At 35.9% G+C, this 20318-nt stretch overlaps 2 protein-coding genes across 2 annotated transcripts; one reads left to right on the top strand and one right to left on the bottom strand.

Moving 5' to 3' along the window:
* The first annotated feature begins 3593 nt into the window (after positions 1-3593).
* LOC146139942 (protein PAT1 homolog 1-like) lies at positions 3594-18429 on the top strand. The gene is made up of 21 exons (XM_083391121.1): positions 3594-3755; positions 4754-4826; positions 5810-5884; positions 6179-6419; positions 6592-6700; positions 6774-6884; positions 7168-7298; positions 7520-7706; positions 8211-8423; positions 8923-9122; positions 9693-9821; positions 10537-10681; positions 11396-11513; positions 11897-11994; positions 12383-12451; positions 13765-13841; positions 14617-14782; positions 15317-15391; positions 15474-15593; positions 16143-16237; positions 16650-18429. The coding sequence occupies exons 1-21, from the start codon at positions 3717-3719 to the stop codon at positions 16891-16893; spliced, it is 2715 nt and encodes a 904-aa protein (XP_083247247.1). The 5' UTR covers positions 3594-3716; the 3' UTR covers positions 16894-18429.
* LOC146139941 (serine/threonine-protein phosphatase 6 catalytic subunit) lies at positions 18045-20160 on the bottom strand. Its single transcript, XM_083391122.1, has one exon. The coding sequence runs from the start codon at positions 20102-20104 to the stop codon at positions 19187-19189; it is 918 nt and encodes a 305-aa protein (XP_083247248.1). The 5' UTR covers positions 20105-20160; the 3' UTR covers positions 18045-19186.
* Positions 20161-20318: the final 158 nt, after the last annotated feature.

The following is a 20318-nucleotide window of genomic DNA, read 5'->3' as shown; positions in this document are numbered from 1 at the left end:
TTTTATTGTTTATATTGGGATCTAAGCCTGTTGCGACATTTCTAGTTGTTGATTTTTCTGCATATCGTAAATCCAAGCAAAACCACAAAGGTTGTAAAAAAGATCCAAAACAACTTTATTCAACAAGAGCAGAATACCATATGGTTACGCATCGTCAGTTCTGCTAAGATTCTTAATTCGTATGAGATTCATTTCAAAGTTTTTGATCTTTTTTACAACCCTTGTGGTTTTGCTTGGTTCTCTAAATGCTTAACGTTTAATGGCAAAGTTTTTAATCAAAAATCTAAGAACTGTCATCAAAACGTCTGTGCCTGGGTTTTTGATTAAATTCGTGTACACAAAAACACTTGTTTTCCAGTTATCATTGAATGAACATTGTTGAAATATATGGGCTTACTCTTTATTAGGTTACATATTGTAGCTTTATATATCGTTGTTAGATAACTGAGGATTACAACGAGATTGGAATCAGCGTTCTGCTCGCTAATGTGTCGGGTAAGAAATAGCCTTTATTTTCTTTTTATCATAATCTAGACTAGATTACAATCATATACAATTTGACAATTGTTTACCTTTCTAGACGAATTGTTTCAAAAAGATCCGGAATTACGTTAATAAAATACAGCCATACACCATTAACTAAAGTGGAGGTGTCTCAAAACGACTTTTTATTTCTAAAGCAGGAATTCCCAAACCTTTTTAAGATCTCATACCACTTGGACGCTCTGTACTGCCACGCGTACCACTTCTTGCAGAAAACTAATTTGATTGAATCATACTTTTATCTATTTTTAGCTTACAACCAGCATTATTCAATGCTATTCGTAACTTAAACTATAAAACAGTAGATTATATCTACCAAGTGCAATCATTTGACATAATTACCGCCCACTGTCCCATAGGGTTTTACGCTTTACAAACTAACTGTGCTCCTTCTTGACAATTGACATGACCTGTATAATGTATATTGAAGATCGCATTGTTTTGAAAGAACAGGAATAGTTACGTAACAATAACGATGGGCTTTTTTTAGAAATTTTTCGGTAAACAAAACCAGATAAAAAATATAAAGTTGTAAATCCAGGTTTTGTGAAAAAAACCGAAGCTTCTCGCGTACCACCTGAAAAACCTTCGCTAACCACTAGTGATACGCGTACCACAGGTAACCCCTGTCCTCAAGAATAAATATATTGTGCGTTTATGACGTAACAAAGGATTGAGCTACGCACGCTTATTAAAAAACAAATATGATTATGACGTCATAAACACAATGACTGGCGGTTGTTTAGGCTCCTTTTACAGCTAATTTTGTAGTTTTATTGTGATGTTTTTTTTTTATATTTTTTATAAAACATATTGTACATAGCGACCCGTTACGAAAGCCCTTGAAAACCCCAGTTTCGAAACCACTGATTTACCAGTTTGAGAAGATTATTTTTCGCTTCGGTATAATAGTTAATCGATGAATTGTTTAGCTTCGTAAAATAAGGTAAATCGCCTGTTTTATGCTTACAGATTGCGTACTTAAGCTACTTTCAGCCAGTGGTTTTATTGAAAAGTTTACCAGTGACGTCATTTTTCTGACCACTCACGACGCTGTCACCTGGTGGAACCATCGCGTAGAACCTGACGTCATATCACTGAGCGATGACGCCACAACTTCGTTTTAATCTATACATACTAAATCTATTCCCACTAAATTGTCAATGTGCAAATATAGCGTTACTCTGTTTTTAATAAATGATTTAAAGGATTTAGTGGCACCAACATTGCGTGCGTTATACGGTCACTGGTTAGCCCAGTGGTTCTCAAACTTAAAAAAAAAATTACGCAACGGTCCCCAAGCAATTTTTTGAATTGCTCAAAAAAAATATATACACACAAAATAACACGTTGTTTTAATAGTATCAAATAGGACGGGTGCACTTGCAGTAAAACATATAAATTTCATTGCAAGATTTTGACCAAGGACATCAACTGTAACCGTCGCAATACAGTGGTTCTACCACGTATTTGTGGGCATTGTAAAACTGCAGTTTCTTACAGTTTTCTCAAAGTTTTGTATCTTTAAGTTTGTCTTCAATGAAATAAGCCATTTTTTGCTAAATCATTATGCTAGGATAAGTTGTTAAACAAATTAAGCTATTTAATCTTAAAAACAAAATCGTTTAACGTCGATTTTCCTTAAAATAAAAAAATATCACTATCCTACTGCTTTGCCTACCGATTATCCACATGTCTTAATTAAACGATAGTTATCCACCCGCCTTAATCAAACGATAGTATTTCCAACATAAGGGTAACCTAAATCGGACCAAATTACTTTCTGATAAAAGTATTACATTCCGATATAACTTTAACGAAAATGGTTTGTCATAACAGGAAATTGACTAATTTTGATACGCCCGATGTAATTCTTTCCGATTACATTTGACGGTACAAATGAACTTTCCCATTTTAATTTAAGGGGAAAAATTATATTATGTTTAACCTGAATCAGGCAACATTTCGTTCTGATTTTGGTTAAATCGGAAAGTCTTTTTACAGTTAATTTGTCCGATTCAAATGTTGTCCTAATAAATTATATCGGACAAAATTACACTCCGATTTTAGCTAAATTGGACAAAAATGTTGTCCGTATAAGAGAAATAGTTTTTTTTTCAGGTCCTAAACTTAACATTTTATTCCGATACCAATGCCTAATCATCTCATTAGCCCACTATAATCAAATAAACAAAATAGATAAAATCGGATCCTTCAAAAGGTATTTTTGGGGTTATTATTTCGAAATCAGATTTAGCGTTGAAAAGTTTAGATACCTCAAGTTCAGGGGTACACAACCTTTTAGCCATTGACCGCTATTTACATAATTTTAAGAAAGTAGACATTTCTTGTAGGAATAATATTTGTCAGGGGTCACTAAACAACGGACCGCAAGTCAGATCTGACCAGCCGGGTCAATTAAACCAGTCGGCGGCATATTTTCTTAATGAAGATGAAGTTCGGTTGAAATGTTGTTCAATGCAATTCAAAATAAATTTCAATGAATTTTGAACTGTTCGCAAATTCTGAGTTCACCTATTTCTAAAAACTTTTTACCCAACTACTCAGCCCTGCCAACCGGCGACCGACAAAAATTAATAAACGTTCATTTCACCAAGTTTGTGCAAAAGTTAAGTGACGATTTTCTAAAATATAGTAGGGTGTGAAGTGTAAACAGTTAAAAATCATGACAATTTTTTTTTAAACTACAAGTTAATATTAAAACGACCGTACATTATTGCGAAAAACGTTATAGAAAACATATTTTTTTATGGATTGTATCGCATGTAATAAATTTTAACGTATTTTTCTTATTTTAAAAAAGGATATTTTTTTTTATAAAATGCTTTCTTTGTAAAATAAAAACTTTGCATTGATGTGGTTAAACTTATAAAACTTTACTTTAATACGACACATCGGAAACCGCACAAAATTTAAATACATGTACTTTAATTTAGATTTCTATTACGTCTGGCATTAGGCAAGAATAATCGTTTTAGCGTCTACCAATAAAACGGGTTCCTGTTTTTCTCATGTATATAGTTAAAGGTTGATAAATATTGTATATTGACAAAAAAGCCTATTGCTTTAAATCAAGGGCAGTTATATAACTGCTTACTGTATGTTTTGGTTTTTGTGAAGAATGAACATCAATCTACAGAGATTTAAAAGTCATGAGCCATGTTTATCTACATTTAGATCCGTCCTTACAGGTATGTTATGCATGCACAAGCACTGACAATAACAAATTGACTTTATCAGGTGAAATGCTGTTGCATTCCACACCCTGCAAACTACATGCGGTTAAAATAAATTTTACATGTACTTATTACTGACAACATTGCCTCTAAACTTGTAAACTGTCTTGTTGGGCGCTCGTCTAGAATCCTACCACAACGAAGATTATTTGGGTTAGGGTGCCGGTTAGCGTTTGGGTTTGGGTGAGTCCAGTAACAGTGTTAAACAATATTACTTAACCTACCCACACCCAAACACTAACCGACACCCTAACCCACATATTATGCATTGCTTAATATTATTTCAACGTTGTGGTAGGATTCTAGACCAGCGCCTCTTGTTGTAATGGAATAACACATCTTAAGCTTTGGCACTTATAGTTACAAGTTTTAACCTCATTTATCCAAATTTTCTGCATTGCACCTAATGTAAACAGATAATTGTTTTTACTAAGATGATAATTATCATGATGTTTTGTACTTTGTCCAGGTCGCCTTATTTAACAATGCTACTCACTCAAAGCATAAATAACGGCGCTCTTTCACTTATGTCCGTGAAAATTAATAAAAAAAAACTTTCTTCAAATGCCGCATACCACAATGCATATTGTTAGGGTTAGAGTGCGGGTTAGCGTTTGGTTGAGGGTGGGTCAAGTTATTATTAATAATAAACATAATATTACTTGACCCACCCTCACCCCAAACAATATGCATTGTGGTATGCGGTATTGTTTTGTTTTTTGCATAACTTTTCATGTACATAAGTGAAAGAGCGCCTAAATAACTGTCTTTAATGGTGTAAGTTGCTAAATGTTGTTTTAGAGGGTGCTGTATGACACCCGACACCATTGCTAAATTTTTTCATTAAAATCTTTAGAGTTTAAGACATACCAGAAACCTAATTGTCCTCCACTTTGATAACCACTAGTATGTATCTTGAGTGGAGGGCTACTAATTTTAAATAAATATTTTAGGAGGTTGAAAGTCCTAATAAAAAAGGTGGAATTGATCTTTGTAATGAAGAAACTTTTGGATCTGGTGCTGTTGGTATGATTACATTACAAATATGATAAACACTTATTTTCAAAAGGCTTTTTGTTAATAACATTTTTTATATATTTAAAGTCTGTTTTGTATTATTTTTTCTTTCGAGAAATAAAACATTGCTTTATATTTTATTGAGCGTTTGATTATGCATTAAAACCTGTCCATTTGGTTTTGTGATCTTTTTTTTGTAAAATACAAGTTAAAAATATCAAAAAAGTGTTACCACTTCAACATTTCTGATTATTTGCTTTGGACATACATTTCTTTCGTGAAGTGGCTAATTGTCAGGCACCTATGGTTTGTTTAAACTACTGTTTTTGCACTGTAGTATGCAATTGATTTTTTAAATACATAATAGAGAATTACTGTAACTGAAGTGTTAAATTCAATATTAAATGCCATGGTTTATTTGCGGAAAGCATGTTAAGACATGCGAATGCTTGGAATTTAACTAGAATTGATATAAAATTGCAACTGCTAAGTGCTAACTAATGTTTCCAAAAATGACATAAAATATGTATGGATTTTTTTATCTCCATATTACAGGATTTTTGATATCTTAACTCAGGGGTGTTCAACAAGCGGCACGCATGCCAGTAAATTGCCATTGTTTATAAACAACTAACAATTACTAGCCTACTATAACATTATATTGTAGTGGAGGCTAGGATTCACATAACTATAAAGTTGGCATGAAGAAACAAAAAGCAAAAGTCAGCTGACCGACGGACATTTAGATGCAGTAATGCGCACTGCTAACTACATGTTTTTGTTATTTGTAAAAAAAAACGCTTTTATTATTAGAAAGAATTATATCACTAAACTTTGGCACGGGAAGAAGTTATATGATAAAAATTGGCATGCCGGCATGTTTGAGTTGGACACTCCTGCCTTAACTTATTAGGCCAAGAAAAAGTCTTGTGGAGAAACAAATGTAAGTAATGACTGTTGTACATATTTTTTCATAATTTTGTATTCTGCAGAAGAAGATTGGGAGTGTGACCATAATCATCTTGTGCAATTGGAATTTCCAAAACTAAAACTTGACCACAATAAAGGTAATTAGAATAATAATGTTTTATCACTACAAAGACTGAGCCAATGTTTTTAAATACACAGACTGAGCCAATGTTTTTATCTTTGAATCATATATGTTTATTTATTTAAACCCCCACCCCCCAAAAAAACAGTGAATATTTTTAAGTACATGTCATGAACTTGCCAGTAAAATGTTGACCAGTACCAATTTAGGCTTAAAATAAGTGATAGACTTAAAACATCGACAAAATTATTCAACACCCTTAATTCAAAATTTTAAAGTTTTTATTATATATTGGGTAAAATTTATATAGACCAGCAAAGTGCACAACACTTATACAACAACGATGACAAGTCCACTTTTCCAATCGACCCACTTCTCTCGCCATCACAGCTTAATGAAGAGGAGCTGGAACTGTCGAATCGTCAGTTGGCGGCTGCCGTTGAAGAACTGGTAATCAACAGCGACCTTGACCAAGATGCCATCGACCCGGCAATTGTCAGCCTCAGAAAACAATCGGTGCCTTCCCCTGGTGTAATACCTGGAAGCCCACAGTAAGCAAATGGTCATATGCTAGTGTATTTTAAAGGATTAAAATATTTGCTTTCTGAACAAACAACTATAATGTTATACACAACTTAATGTGTCACAACTTAGAAAGTTTTAAAAAGCATAGAAAGTTTTAAAAAGTTTTTTTGGTGGCTGTCATTGTTATATTTATCATAGGTTATCTGGTTTCCCTGGATTTGGTGGTCCAAGTAACCCTGGTTTTTCCAGTGCCAATGTTGCCAACTTTTTCACCCAGCCTGCACCACTTTTTAATTCTGACAAAATGGTATGTTTAAATTTTAATACATATGTTAAAATATATTTACGTTCAAGAAACTTTGGAAAAATGTTTTTTCTAGCATCATATTTGGAATGAAAACCAACCGCCAGACTCTCTCCAAAAAATGTTTCCTTCTGGTTTTGAAATTCCACAGACACTTCAGAACCAAATTCCGCTAATTCCATTGCAGGTTGGTGTTACTGTGTTATGGTAATAGGCTTTTAACATGGTTGTTCAAAAAACATATATACAACTATTAGAGGATTGCGATTGGTAGTTTTAATTTGCTTATATATTTCTAACAACTCTTTTAAAGCTTCGCAGAAAGCTGTAACAAGCTTAACTTTTACACACAAATGAACAACTAGAACATAAGAACTATTATAATGTTAAACACAAAAAGCAAAAATTGAAATAAATGATTGGCCAGTAAAGTTTTTCTGTTTTACAATTACCTTAACGTATTGTTTTAGGATGATGCTATTCTAAATGCCATTAGAGAATCGTCACCTGATCTGTTTGCTGACCAACCAAAGAAACCCTTGATCCTTAAAGCTGAAGATTTAGAAAGAGAAATGCAAGCCGATGCAGCCTTAGCACCCAGGTAATGTTATTGCCTTGGAACAAAAAATATTACTTTGGCACAAAGAGCACATAAAAAAGGCTCCTCACACCTCTATTGGGACTTTTAGAAAGTAGTAGTAAGTGGACAAATTCTAAGTTCCATACTTTGCTGTCTTTGTTAAACGGTGTTACACCATAATCCTAAAAGGATTAATCACAAGTAACCTAAAAAATACAAATTTTTTCATGAAAAACTCGAAGGGTGCCATCGCCAATTTATGGAGTTCAGATACCAAAGAGCAACACAGGCATGGATATTGAAGGCAACGATCGATCCCTTCCAGCCCGCTCCATTTCGCCAGTGTTCGGTAGCCCCAAACCCAACTATTTACCAATCGGAACACCGCCAAAGCACCTTATTATGGATATGATGCACCAACTAGAACAGGTAGGTGTATTTCTGATCTGTTTTAGTGTATCAAAGCATTTTGTATTTTGTCATTATTTGATGCTTGGATTTTGGAACCACAAAGACAGTCAAAAAAGAGTCAACTTCAGAAGTGCCCAGGCATCAATTATATATAGAAATGTTTTAAAAGAGACCATCTTAATCTATCTAGATCACCACTTTGTGTTCTTGTCATTAAACTACTGTTTGTTTGAAAAAACGTAAATGCTCTTTGCTTCACTTTCAATATTTTGCTTTATACAACTATGATTGCTATTATTTCAGCATCTTTGTTCAAGACTTATTTATCTGAGCTAAAGGGGGGCAAGAGCTTCCGGATGAAAGTAGTATATATATATATATATAATGCAGTCAAGATTAACTAAACCTCTACGTAATTGTTTTCTAAAATATGCCCTCAAGAAGGCTTTCGCTGTGCACTTTAGAATATTTTGTTTGTGGTAAGTACTAAGTATCCCCATCATTCTGTTTCCAAAATTGCAGACTTCCAAGGAACCACATTCTGCACCCTCTGGCCCCCCGACCAACTTACAAGGTGGTTCCGGCTCTGTGCAGCACCCTCCAATCCCACCAGGCTTACCCCCACCAAACATTCGGTTCCTAATGCGAGGCCCTCCACCCCATGGAGTGAGAATGCCGATGAGGATGCCTCTGCGAATGATGCCGCCTGGAGCAGGAATGCCACTTCTTTCACAGGTAAGTTAAAAGTAATCAATTTTTCCCTTGTTTAATAAGTTTGTTTTAACATACCCAATTGCAGTAGTTTTGGTCAGTGAAAATATGCCTTTGACATAGAGCAGGATTAAAGGCGGGCTGAGTGGTGTTGTCTGAAAAAATATGAAACATTTTTCGTTTAAATCAGTTCTATAAATCATAATTAAATTATATGTGTCAATCTTTCCATTGAAACATATTGACATACAAGGTAATATCAACACATTGGACGTTGGTGAATATACGAGCTTATTGTTTTACTTTTTAACCAGAAATTTGTAGCAGTAAATTAGGGATTGTTAGCTAACATGTTTTTGTATAGCTGAATAGATACTGTAGCATAAAATTTCTGTGCTTTGATATGCAAATAACATTTTACATTAATTAAAGGAAATGTCACCTGTAACCACTAACCAGTACTTGTCTTAAAATTCATTAATTTTTTTTCCACCCTGACAAATATTTTGCTATTCCTCTGCAGGACATAATGCACCGCCTTGGGATGCGACCGCCCATGCCGATGATGAACAACAGCCCCATCGGATCTCCACAGCGATTTTCTGCTCCTCCACCCCACCGGATGGCCAACTCGCCAATGGGAATGCGACCAAACATGCCTCCCCATCTAGTTCGACCTGGAATGCACAGACCGATGGTCGGATTTAACAACAACAGGCCAAGGTTAGTCTAAAAATGTAAAACTTTTAAGGGCTTTTTAGAACCGGTGGCATTCTTTGTTGTTGCTGATATTTTTTTAGTTTGTATATATTGATTTTAATCTGTTAAGGGTCCACGGTTAAACGATAGTTTATCGATGCTACCTCTGTATAGAACTATTGTGTTTGATGAGGGAAATCACTTTTTTTTTTGTAACTGCCAGTTAATTATCATTTAATTTAGAATAAGCAATGCTTACGGGAAGCGATTCTGATTCTAACGCGTAAAACTGTTACATTTAAATGTTTAATATACTATGTACACAAAATCAACACTTAATTAAAAAAGGACCTCAAGACCCACCACAGCCTAATTTGGCGTTAACAGTGATTCGAAATAATTCTACATCACATCACCTTCCCAATAATTTCTATAGTTTAAAAACCGCTAATACATGCTACGGTTTTGGTATCACCTATCATGCCACGCACTTCTTCTTGGCCCCTCTTTTTAAGCAAAATCATTGATACAAGTCATAGGATCAGAATATAGGAACCCACCTCCGATATTACTCATTCTAAAATTCCTACCAAGAATGCGACGCAGCGAGCCGGTTCGTATGGGTCCTGGTCATCTGCACCCGGAGCACAGCAAGTATGTGTTGATGCGTGAACAGAGGAGGGGACGCACCGATCGACGAAACTACAACAGCAACCACCAGAGGTAGAAACCACCTGAATGCGACTTGTTTTTTTCCCGAAAACCGGATGGTATTAGTGTTACAGGCCTCCGGTGTCTTATAAAATAAAACGTAGGGCGTTAATCAGTCATTCGAAACTACGTTTAGGAGTGTGGCTCCAGTATTAAAAGAATGTGGTAAGGAAAGCGATCAAATGTTATAAACAAGCAGTTTTGCTTAGATGAGAAAAGTCCAAGTTTGCCACATGTAGGGCTCATTTTTTGGCATATCGTTGACATCATAGGCTATATTAGTTAAACAAAAACGGAAACACCCGACTTTAAGTTTAACACGAACACACGAATGCTGAAAAACAGTTTTATAATCATAAAATTAAACAATGTTCCAGAGGCCACAGAAAATAATGTCAGACAGAAAATAATGCGGTCTGGGTTTGGACCATACTGGCTCAGATTATAAATTGTGAACCTTGGATCCGTGGACGCAAAGTTTTATGTCGAAAAAGGGTGATCCCTAAGGAACCTATTACGTATTTCAACCGGTTTAGGGGGTTAGATAAATTTAGGTATGTCGAAAAGGTTTGTAAGATATTTTCTACATTCTTAACTTGACTTTTGCGATGTTTTTCTATCGTCAAGAACTCCTTTGCAAATTACATTACAGCCCAACTTTCAGTGCGTAGTTTTCTGATTTAAAATTTTAAAACTGCCTCGAGTTAACAGCGACCTTTTGTGACAGAAATCAGTACAGAGAAGGGGTGATCGGTATTCCCGGCGACCCTTTTGCCAACATCATGACGCAGCGTGAGAAGGACTGGGTCATTAAAATCCAGATGATGGCGCTGCAGAGCGACCGACCGGAGATCGACGACTACTATTACCAGGTGAAAAAAAACAAACAAACAAAAAACTATTACCAGGCGGATGTATCTTAACACACATCCGGCGTTTTTTAACAAATTCCCGTGAAGGGACATTAGTTTCATCTATTTCAAATGCCTGATTAAAAAGGAAACACGACAAAATTGCAACTAATATTATGTTAACTGTAAGTCACCAATTTAAGCTGGACTCCTTTTTGTCGATTGCACGTGGAATTTTCTCCAAAAAACCCATAGCCTTAATATAACGCAGCTACTAAAAGCCCGATCAAGCCGATCTCTGCAAACAATAGGCCCAACTTTTGGACCGCGTTAAAGCGGCATATTAATATCATCATTTAGTGTTGGCAACAAGTCATTTTTAAATGACTTCAATCCTTGGCAAGTCTTTTTGAATAAATAACAAGTCAGGTGCTTGTTATAAAAGTTAAACGTTAACCGATCAAAATTAATAACTTGCCCGATTATGACTAATGACTCAAATAAAAAATAAAAACACTTTTTTTTAACTCACGTCGTTTGTCCAAAATACTTAGGTCAAGTCAAGTAGTGTTGCCAAAAAAATTAAGTGCTCTTAAGTCATTACAATACAATTTTCATCATTACATAGCGGTGTATTTTATGAGATTCAAATTTGTTTGACGACGATTTGCAACTCTTCTCCTTGGCGCGCCACGTTTGTTGCTCTCTATTAATCACGACCTTTGTTTTCGATAGAACTTCATAGAACGACGACTGCAAGACGGCAAACTCAACCTGGATGCGTCAGGCAAGGCTAAACAGCGCCTCATCACGCCGACCAAGCCCAACTTGGAGAACCGCAAATACGTGCCAGGTGAAAAAACAGTAGACCTTTCTACTAAGTCGACCCCATTCCGCCCTTATTTTTTTATTTTTTACCGAATTAAGGTGGCGTTAAACAATAACCAGTAATTTTGACAGTTTTAGGGCATATTCGATATGTATGGAATTCAACATGTGTCGTTTGTTATTTATCGAATTATTCCTGAATACGGTTTATCCAAGCTTTGTAGCAACAATTCCCCGATGTGTGGTGTTTTTTTTTCTGTACGGTAGAAAAAACCCGATGTCACAAGATTTCGGCCGCATTTTATTTAGATTTTAGATGTTAAAAGTTATTTTTTTTTCTTAAGCTAAAATAGATAAACAGTTGCGCTGCTATAGAATAAAACGGTAATTGTCCAGTTTTGTTCGCAGTGCAATTCACCAACTCGCTGGGCAAGCTGACAGCATCCAGTGTCTACAACCCAAGGCAAATAATCGACATCGCGCCAGCGCAAGACGACGAAAATGCGGTATGACAACAGCAGTACTTTACTTAAACGGCGTAACTAATTACAGTTGTTGATTATACTGATTTAGTTTACCAACCTTGAATTACTACGAACACCAACTAGAGATTGACAACACAGGAAGGCTAGTATAGCACCACTGGTACATTACGACGCCTACTTATGATAGTTAGCTTGAACCATTTTTACGCAGTTATTAAATACTATTGTTTTAATACTCTTTTTTATTATGTTAAATTGTTTTATATTTTCTAAGCGTTACACTCTATTATCTTATACGTTTATGTGACGAGCGGATACTGTTCCTGTGCCTTTTATGCAACTTATATTCATTTTATTTTTTTGTTTACCAATCATCGCTCCTCTATTATTAGCTAATTTGTGTTTCTAGAATCAAGATTCCGCGGATAGCCGACAGACTCTCAGCAAACGACTGGTCGTTTACAAAACCATTGAGAAGGTATCATATTTATTTCTGCATTTTATGTTCTCCACTTTTGCTTTGTCAGCTTTTCTTTAAATCTCAAACCAACTTGTTGTTTATTTATTAACGTGATTTCGTTGTATAATTTGGCCAGGGTAAAATTTGACATATTAACAATTTCTTTTATAGGCGATAATCGCTTTGTTATATGAGAGTTTAATTAGTTATTAAATAGTTTTAAAAAAAGCGATGTTTTCTAGCAAAATTATGTATGATGTAGAATTGCTTAATACTATCACAATATGGGCAAATCCCAATAAATGCCTGCAATGTACATCTTAAAACGGTAATAAAAGTTGACCACGATGTGTTACAAATTGAACGGGGGTTGGTGAAATCCAGCTCTAACTTATGTCGCATTACGCCTATTAAGCGTGACTGCCGTATATAATTGTTAAGTACTGGTGCCTATCCCGCTCGTTGGCGGAAACGCCTACAATTAGGAGGTCGCAAACTACACTGCGTAGAAAATGTGGTCGTTACTAATATTATCAGTGTTTACATGTAGCTTTTAAACTAGCCGTATCATCAACGGGGTGTAGACATCGCAATTAGGGATATTAATCTGATAATATCTGATCGGAGCCGATATTTAATGCTAAGTTAGTATCGGTAGAATTGCTCGGATACTGGAGTGGTATCGTGATCGATCCAATACCAAGTTGATATAGCAATCTAAGAAATTTTGTCCATATAACCTGAAAAAAAAACAACCTTAAAACGTTGCAATTCCATCCATTTTGCTTGTGTGAGCAGAGTAACAGCGTTATTTGGAATCAGATATCGATTCTTGTCCAAACTATTTGCCCAAACTATCCAGTATCGATATCGGATTAAACTGTCGAGTATACCAGATATCCCTACTCCCTATTCACAACGTACCAGCATAATCCTTGCAAGAAAATATCCTTTGCCACCATCTAAGTTTTTTTACAAAACCTCTTTAAAATGCCACATTTTTTAAATTGGGTCTGAATTAATATGTGGGCACTCTCGACATCACTGTCCTAAATAATCCGAAATAGTTTCCTCTTGTGGTCACTTAGGCCATCGCTGTAAGTTGCGCTGAGAAATTAGATTCTGGTTTTCTAATCTCTTCTGTCTTTTGTCTAGCCTTAAAATGATGTTTCTTGTTTAAAATTTTGGCGACTTCGATTTTGCACGTCAACACTTCGGCCTGAAGGCCAAAAGTCGAAGTGCCATTCTTTATAGCAAACGCCCTTTCTTCTGACTTTCCTTTCCATTTACACAAGCACGGTGAGAGTTGTTGACTCCATTTGTATTTCCAGGCCTACGTTCTGTTGATATCTATTGAGGAAGCCGGGTTTCAACTGGCAACTGGGTCACACCGCAATGATACTGAAAGGTGCGTGCGTTTTAGCTAGTATTACCGGAAATTTAACCGCCAAGGCTTTAAAGAAAAAAAAAATGCCCTCTTGTGCGTATCAAGTTTTGTAATGACTTTCACTGTTTTGAAATACTTTACTATACTGAAGTGTTTCCGTCTAAATGACATACCTTGACAATGGGCTAAATGGCATGACTTTAACTTAAAGCATTAACGTGAATGGTAAGTTTAAGTGCTTTAATTGAATACCTTTCAGTAAAATTGAGTTAGTTAGGTCTATTATAAAATGTAAAAATCTTACATTGATATTTGTTTCCTTTTTAATATTTGCTGCACGAAATCTTGCTCAGAATTAAATGTGTTTAGCGATTGTGTATGTTTAACATTTATCTTAGAAAACATTTGATATAAATTGTTATGCACAGTGATTCTCAGCCTTTTATTGCTAACGGCACCCCTCAAAAACAATAAATAGATTTGCGGCTCCCCGACTAGAATTTTCGAGTATTTTACTGAAAATGTCGCTATAAATAGAACTGGAACAACACAATCAACTTAAAACATGTAGGAAGATGTTATTTCGTATACTGGTCTCTAATCGTACTTACCAATTGAGCAAAATCAGATTCCTAAAAATTCTCAAATACCTACCGACACCCTTGAGCATTGCAAATGGCGCCGCGTCACCCCGGTTGAAAACCACTCATTTGTCAAAACAGTCATTGTCAACACTGGCGATTACTTTCCTAAAAACAAGGGGTTTACCAAATTTTGTATTGTCTGTCGCGCGAAGGGATCTCGCCGAGCTGGAGATGCAATCGAAAGTCGCACTTCTCGAGGAGGTCCTCGGCTTCGACGATGGCGCTCGTTTCAATCTTCACGACGACCCCGTCTTTCAAGTGATGAAAGTACGCAAGGGGAAGAAGCTCATCACGCGTGTCATTCCCTTCCTCGATCAGGTACCTCGTATGCTACACGCGTGACAGCTAACATCGCTTAACTCACGGACAACTATTCTTATGCGGGACCTCTTGTAGTAAACATTATTTTCCTGAAAAAATTGGTCAAAACACTGACTCAAGTATCAAAATATTAGGTTGTAATTCGCAGTAAATGTCGTAATTTGAAAATTTGGTTAAAGTTATACATTATTTACTATTTTAAAAAGTTTACTGTTTTCCACCTACTTTAAGACTTTCTTGTCTGAGTCAATTAATAGATTAATCACTAGACTGATTTTGACTCTGATTTTGAAAGTCTAAAGTATATTGCTACCATTTGAATTTATTGTCGTCGTTAACGTGTAAGGGCGTGTAGATATCTTCATTTTTACATTCAGTTTTACTGTTTTCCACTCTTTAGCAATACAAATAAATTCCTGTATTTGTATACCAGTATACCAGTTCTCGTAAAGTCAATCACCAGCTGGCTACCTACCGTCACCACTAAACCTTTACTGGTGTTTTTTTCTTCTAATTTTCTCTTTTTTTCAGGACCACGCGATTGCGGTCGTCCAGTCGATTTTCTCGCATCTTGCCATTCTGATCAAGCGCGACGCCAGAGACGGGGTAGGGATGCTTTCTGTTGCCAACAGCCAACTTAAGGCGACGCGTCGCTGTTTCAAGCTATTACATTTGTATTGTGCTTCAGGTTCTTCATGAAATGTACGGCCCCATTAGTCGCGTGCTTTCCAGCTTCGACTTGGACCAACTGGTATCGCTTTGCGCCCTACTGACGCCGTTTGCCCTTTCCGCCGCTGTAAGAGACCAGGTAAAAGCAGCAGGCGGTTTGTTTACATGTTTACAAGTGATTGACTTAGCCTAAAGTTGCTTAGGTTTCTTGTTATTTTTTTAACTTACTTATTTTGCTTACAAAGTGACTTCCCATGACTTCAACCGAACATGCAGCATGCAGAACAGTAGATAAACACACAAACTATTTGGCTTATGTGAAATTTAGTATTATACTGATTATTTAAAATAAACGTTTTGCAGTCTACTGGTTTGTGTTTGAGATTTAATTTGGACAAAGTGATCATTTATTTAAGTAATGCTAAAAGTTGATTACTTTTTTCGATATTAGTTACTTGTAGTTTTATTTACTTACTAGAATTTAGAAGAAAACTATTTAATATAAATTGGATATCATACATTTTCTTTCAATAGCAGACTTCAAAAATAGTTACTTAGAGTAAGTAAAGCTTCACATAGTTTGTAGAATATAAAACTGATTTGAGTTGTTTACAAATACTGCCGTTAAGCTTCGTGTGGCCTCCGCGTGAATCATATTTCTGAATGACTCACATGTGACTATCTGTAGGTTGGCGTCTCAATTATATGCAAGCTTCTCTACTGCGGAAAGGAAATGTTGGATTCCGGTTCGAAACCACTGGACGACCGTTTAGCTTCAGCCTGGTAAGCAAACTAATTACTAACTACATTATTCACAAGCCGAAAATGCGAAGTGTTAAGTAAGTGACATAAGTCTATTTTCTCTGTAACTCTGCTGTTTTTAGTTAAAAGAACGCGTTTGCTAATTCCAACCTACTATTTGCGTTAAGTTTTGTTTATTTTTGTCTGTAAACTCGATTAGCAAAACTATACGCACAGTCTTGTATATATACTTCTATTTCAGCATACGTGCAGTGTTTGTTTTAACATTAAAAAAAATCCCCACTGGTAGAGGGCGTAATATGGCCCCAAACAAGATCAAAATTCAACATCCGGTCAGCAATAAACAAACTTTAAAATCGTTCAGCTCCTATTTATGTTTTTTATTTTACCTTTTCACTGAAATGTAGCATGCTAAATGAATTTTCAACACTAGGTCGAAGTTTATCCAGGACGTGACTGAAGCAATGTTGACCGTCACTAACCCGAAAACGTCGCGCCAGGCCCGCCAGGCTGTGCCCTCTCCTCTACTCGAGGAATTTCCCATTGACGTCTTCGAAATCTTGGCCGGCGAAGCGCCAGCGGCCGCTTCTGCCGAGAAACTCCGTACCTCGTTTGAGCAACTCGTTTCCACCAAGGATTGTGATATCATGCAGGGCGTGTCGCATCTAGCCGTTTAAGATGTGGATTTTTCCAACTGCTTAGGATCTAGCGGTTTGTTTTAGTTGCCGGTCAAATCGCGATCGCAAAATACCAAATTGCTTTTTTTTAAGTTAGCGGACAGCAATCCAGTAGCTCTGCTTCATTTTTGCCACAACTACCTAGTTTCACATTTTAGCCTTGCTATCAAATTTGGGGCATGGTATTGGTTAGAGTTATAAATTAAAAAAATATTTTATCAAACGGGGTTCAACAAATTCTAAAACACAATGGAATCATAAGCATTTGTTGTGGAAAGATAGGTAAGGTTATTGAGGTTTTGTTTACTTGACATATTTTCTTAACTTTTTTGCTGTTGCTTAAAATCATGAAAGAAAGTGTATTTTTATAAAAGTCTGTACTTATGCTTTATGAGTAAAAAATTTTTTTCACAATTTAATGCAGTGTTCGCTGTCATAACCTTTCTGTAAGTTACAAAGCTGACAGTTCATTTGCACAATTAGGCATTTCTTAAGACAAATTAAACTTGCTAGATAACTTAATATTAACTGTATAATTCTATTACAAGGATGCAACAGTGCAAAATCTAGCATATTGATACCTTCTAAGGGAGATGGTAAAAAAACAACTACAATGTTGTGTATTTGGTGTAGTTTTTGCTGGCCAAGCCATATCATTGTTTTTTTTTACAAAGTATGCTGATACAAAATTGTTGACATAGGTTATAACCGGGGTTGGCAACCTTAATAACCGACAGGCCGAATATGTGAAAAAATGCTTACACACCGATGTAAACCAAAACCTAATTTTACAGTTTTGGGTTGCCAAGCCATATACTAAGGCAATTTGAGCGACAACATAGCTCACAAAATTGGGTATCTTATTCTCGTTAGATTTGTAGAAAAAATGTTAGAAATGTTGACTTTGCAAATACACGTCTTACATAAATATGACTTAAAACTGCTCATCTGCTTAAAGGCACACAGTTCACATAATTTTGCTCTGCGGGCCGTATTTTTTTTGCATTTTACCTTTAACTATTTCAATTTCAGCCAGTGTTTCCTAAACTGTTGGCGACACAACTACAATACTATTTTCTCTGCCAAAGAAACTTAGGCGTTCTGCAACCTCTATTTAACTGAAATGTGATTTATTGTTGTTATAAACTGTTACCATCCAAAAGTTATGGTTTTAACACAAACTTTACTGTTGTCCTTCATTAATTCAAACAAGATTTAACTTTTTATGAAGCAGAATTAAAATATTGCTGAACAATTTTAAATTAGTTTTGATGCAAAAAAGTAGATACTTGCAATACTGTACAAAAGAAAGAATTGCAAACTGCAAACCATATACTGTATTTCTATTGTAAGCTTTTTTCTAAAAAAATATTGATGCATGTTTTCTTCTGTTTGTGGTCAGTGCCCAAGTGAAGTGAAATAAGTTATGCTTCAATCGCTGACTGTTTAACTTTTATTTGTGGTTTGCCTAATGAGAAGAAAACAAATGATTGAGTTTTTGTATGCAGCTACACGCCTTTGCCTAATAAAATTACAATTTGGAATTCTTTGAGATCATTTTTAACTAACTAGTGTTCTTGTAGTACAGAAAATTAAATCCAAATCTTGAGCTGTTTGTTTTTTCTCTTTTGCACTAAGGCCACTTATTTTTTCAATACATTTAAACTTTTCTTTTGAAGACTACTGGTTAACAAGTGCAGGACATCAAACCCTCAATCAGATTTAATGAACTGGATGAGCAATAAAACTGGCAGTTTGGTGTTAAACATCAAAAATCCACCACATTTTTGCTGGCTTAGCAAGGCAAAGCTTTAAAAAATACATGTGATGTTGCAACTAATGGTTTGCAACAAGAGTTTTTTAAAATGGAATGATACTAAACATAGGACTATAAATGAAACTATATTTACATAAACGAAAATCATACCAAACAAGTTAAACCCAGAAGCTATTTAACCCATAATTATATATATATATATTTTTTCCCAATTATAGTTGTGTACCAAGTAGCGCAATCCCAAACAGCATACCACAAAATAAGTGTGGTAAATAATTTGGGTTAAAGGGTTTCTGCCAAAACACAGTATGGGCATTAATGCGCACAATAGGCAAAAAAAATAATGAAGAAGCAAACATTATCCAAAAACAGGAACATTTGTAGAATAAAACATGCCGGCCACCAGCGCAGCAGAAAAAAGTAAAAACAATTTTCCGAACTAACTGTAATAAGCGAGTTCAGATTTTACACAGTGGAAAAAAAGTTGTCTTAATGGGGGCATTAGAAAGGTAATTTTCATAGAAAGTAAGGCGTTGTGTTGCGTGTTGGAATCACTCTCATGTTATCTGGCACTGCATTAAACAATTTTGGCTCGCGATCTTCCTTGCCTCTGACTACAAGAATGGCAGCAATGTTGCCACATCGGTAACAATAGTTGGGCGCCGACCAAACAGTGACCAACTTCTCATCGAACATGTATTTAAATCCTTCATGTACCAGTTGATGTGCCCGACAGATGAGAGACAGGTCATTCAACAGTACAAATTCATTGGTTACTTTTGCTCCAAACAACCAGCCTGCACCCCTGGGTGAAATGGCCCATGTTTCAACATCTTCTGGGTCTGACCACACCAAATCACAGAAAGCGCCTTTGTGTGGAATTTCCTGCTGCCTGTCAATGGTGCGAATTTGATCGAGAGTTTTTATGTCAGGCGAAAGGCCCCCATGAACACAAAGAATTGTTGAGTCGATTATAGCGGCAATCGTAAGCAGGTCAAACACCTTAGTGCAGTATCTCCAGGCATTGGCATTGCCATATTTGGTCTGGCACTCGTCATAGAAACCATATACCTGAGTAATTTGTCTGCTTTCGTGGTTGCCACGGAGAAGAGTAATCTTGTTTGGCCACTTGGCCTTTAGAGCAAGCAAGTAGGTAAAAGTCTCTAGGCTGTAGTAACCCCTGTCAACAAAGTCTCCCATGAACACATAGTTTGTTTCTGGAATTTCACCACCGTTTTTAAAAAGTTCAAGCAGGTCATAGAACTGACCATGTATATCGCCACAAATAGTTACTGGGGTACTGACTGGTTGAACATTGGACTCCTCCAGAAGCAAATCGCAGACATAGTCACATAGCCTCTTGAGGTCATATTCTGGAAGGTATTTACATTCCTTGGCGATTTCCACCATCTTGTCCAGGTCAAACGGAACCATTTTCGATGTAAACAGATGTGTTTCTATTTACAAGTGCAATATTAATTTGCAGAAAAACAACCTGTAAATTGCACAACTATAAACATTAAACGGACCTACTATGTATGTCGTAATATTATCTAATAAAATGTGGTTCCTGAACTAAATTGGTTGACTAGGTAGTCAAATGAATGTTCGTAATTTCTTTATAAATGTAATATATTACTGTACTATG

The sequence above is a fragment of the Ascidiella aspersa genome, chromosome 6 (genome assembly GCF_963924565.1).
Source record: "Ascidiella aspersa chromosome 6, kaAscAspe10.2, whole genome shotgun sequence".
Taxonomy (NCBI): domain Eukaryota; kingdom Metazoa; phylum Chordata; class Ascidiacea; order Phlebobranchia; family Ascidiidae; genus Ascidiella; species Ascidiella aspersa.
Note: the sequence above shows the minus strand (reverse complement) of the source record. Positions and strands in the feature narration are given on the sequence as shown.

Excerpts from the sequence above, each read along its gene's own strand:
- LOC146139941 (XM_083391122.1), bottom strand. The coding sequence starts at position 20,104 with ATGGTTCCGTTTGACCTGGACAAGATGGTGGAAATCGCCAAGGAATGT.
- LOC146139942 (XM_083391121.1), top strand. The coding sequence starts at position 3,717 with ATGAGCCATGTTTATCTACATTTAGATCCGTCCTTACAG. Across the intron at positions 9,822-10,536 it reads TACAACAGCAACCACCAGAG|AAATCAGTACAGAGAAGGGG; the intron begins GTAGAAACCACC and ends CTTTTGTGACAG. Across the intron at positions 13,842-14,616 it reads CACCGCAATGATACTGAAAG|GGATCTCGCCGAGCTGGAGA; the intron begins GTGCGTGCGTTT and ends TGTCGCGCGAAG.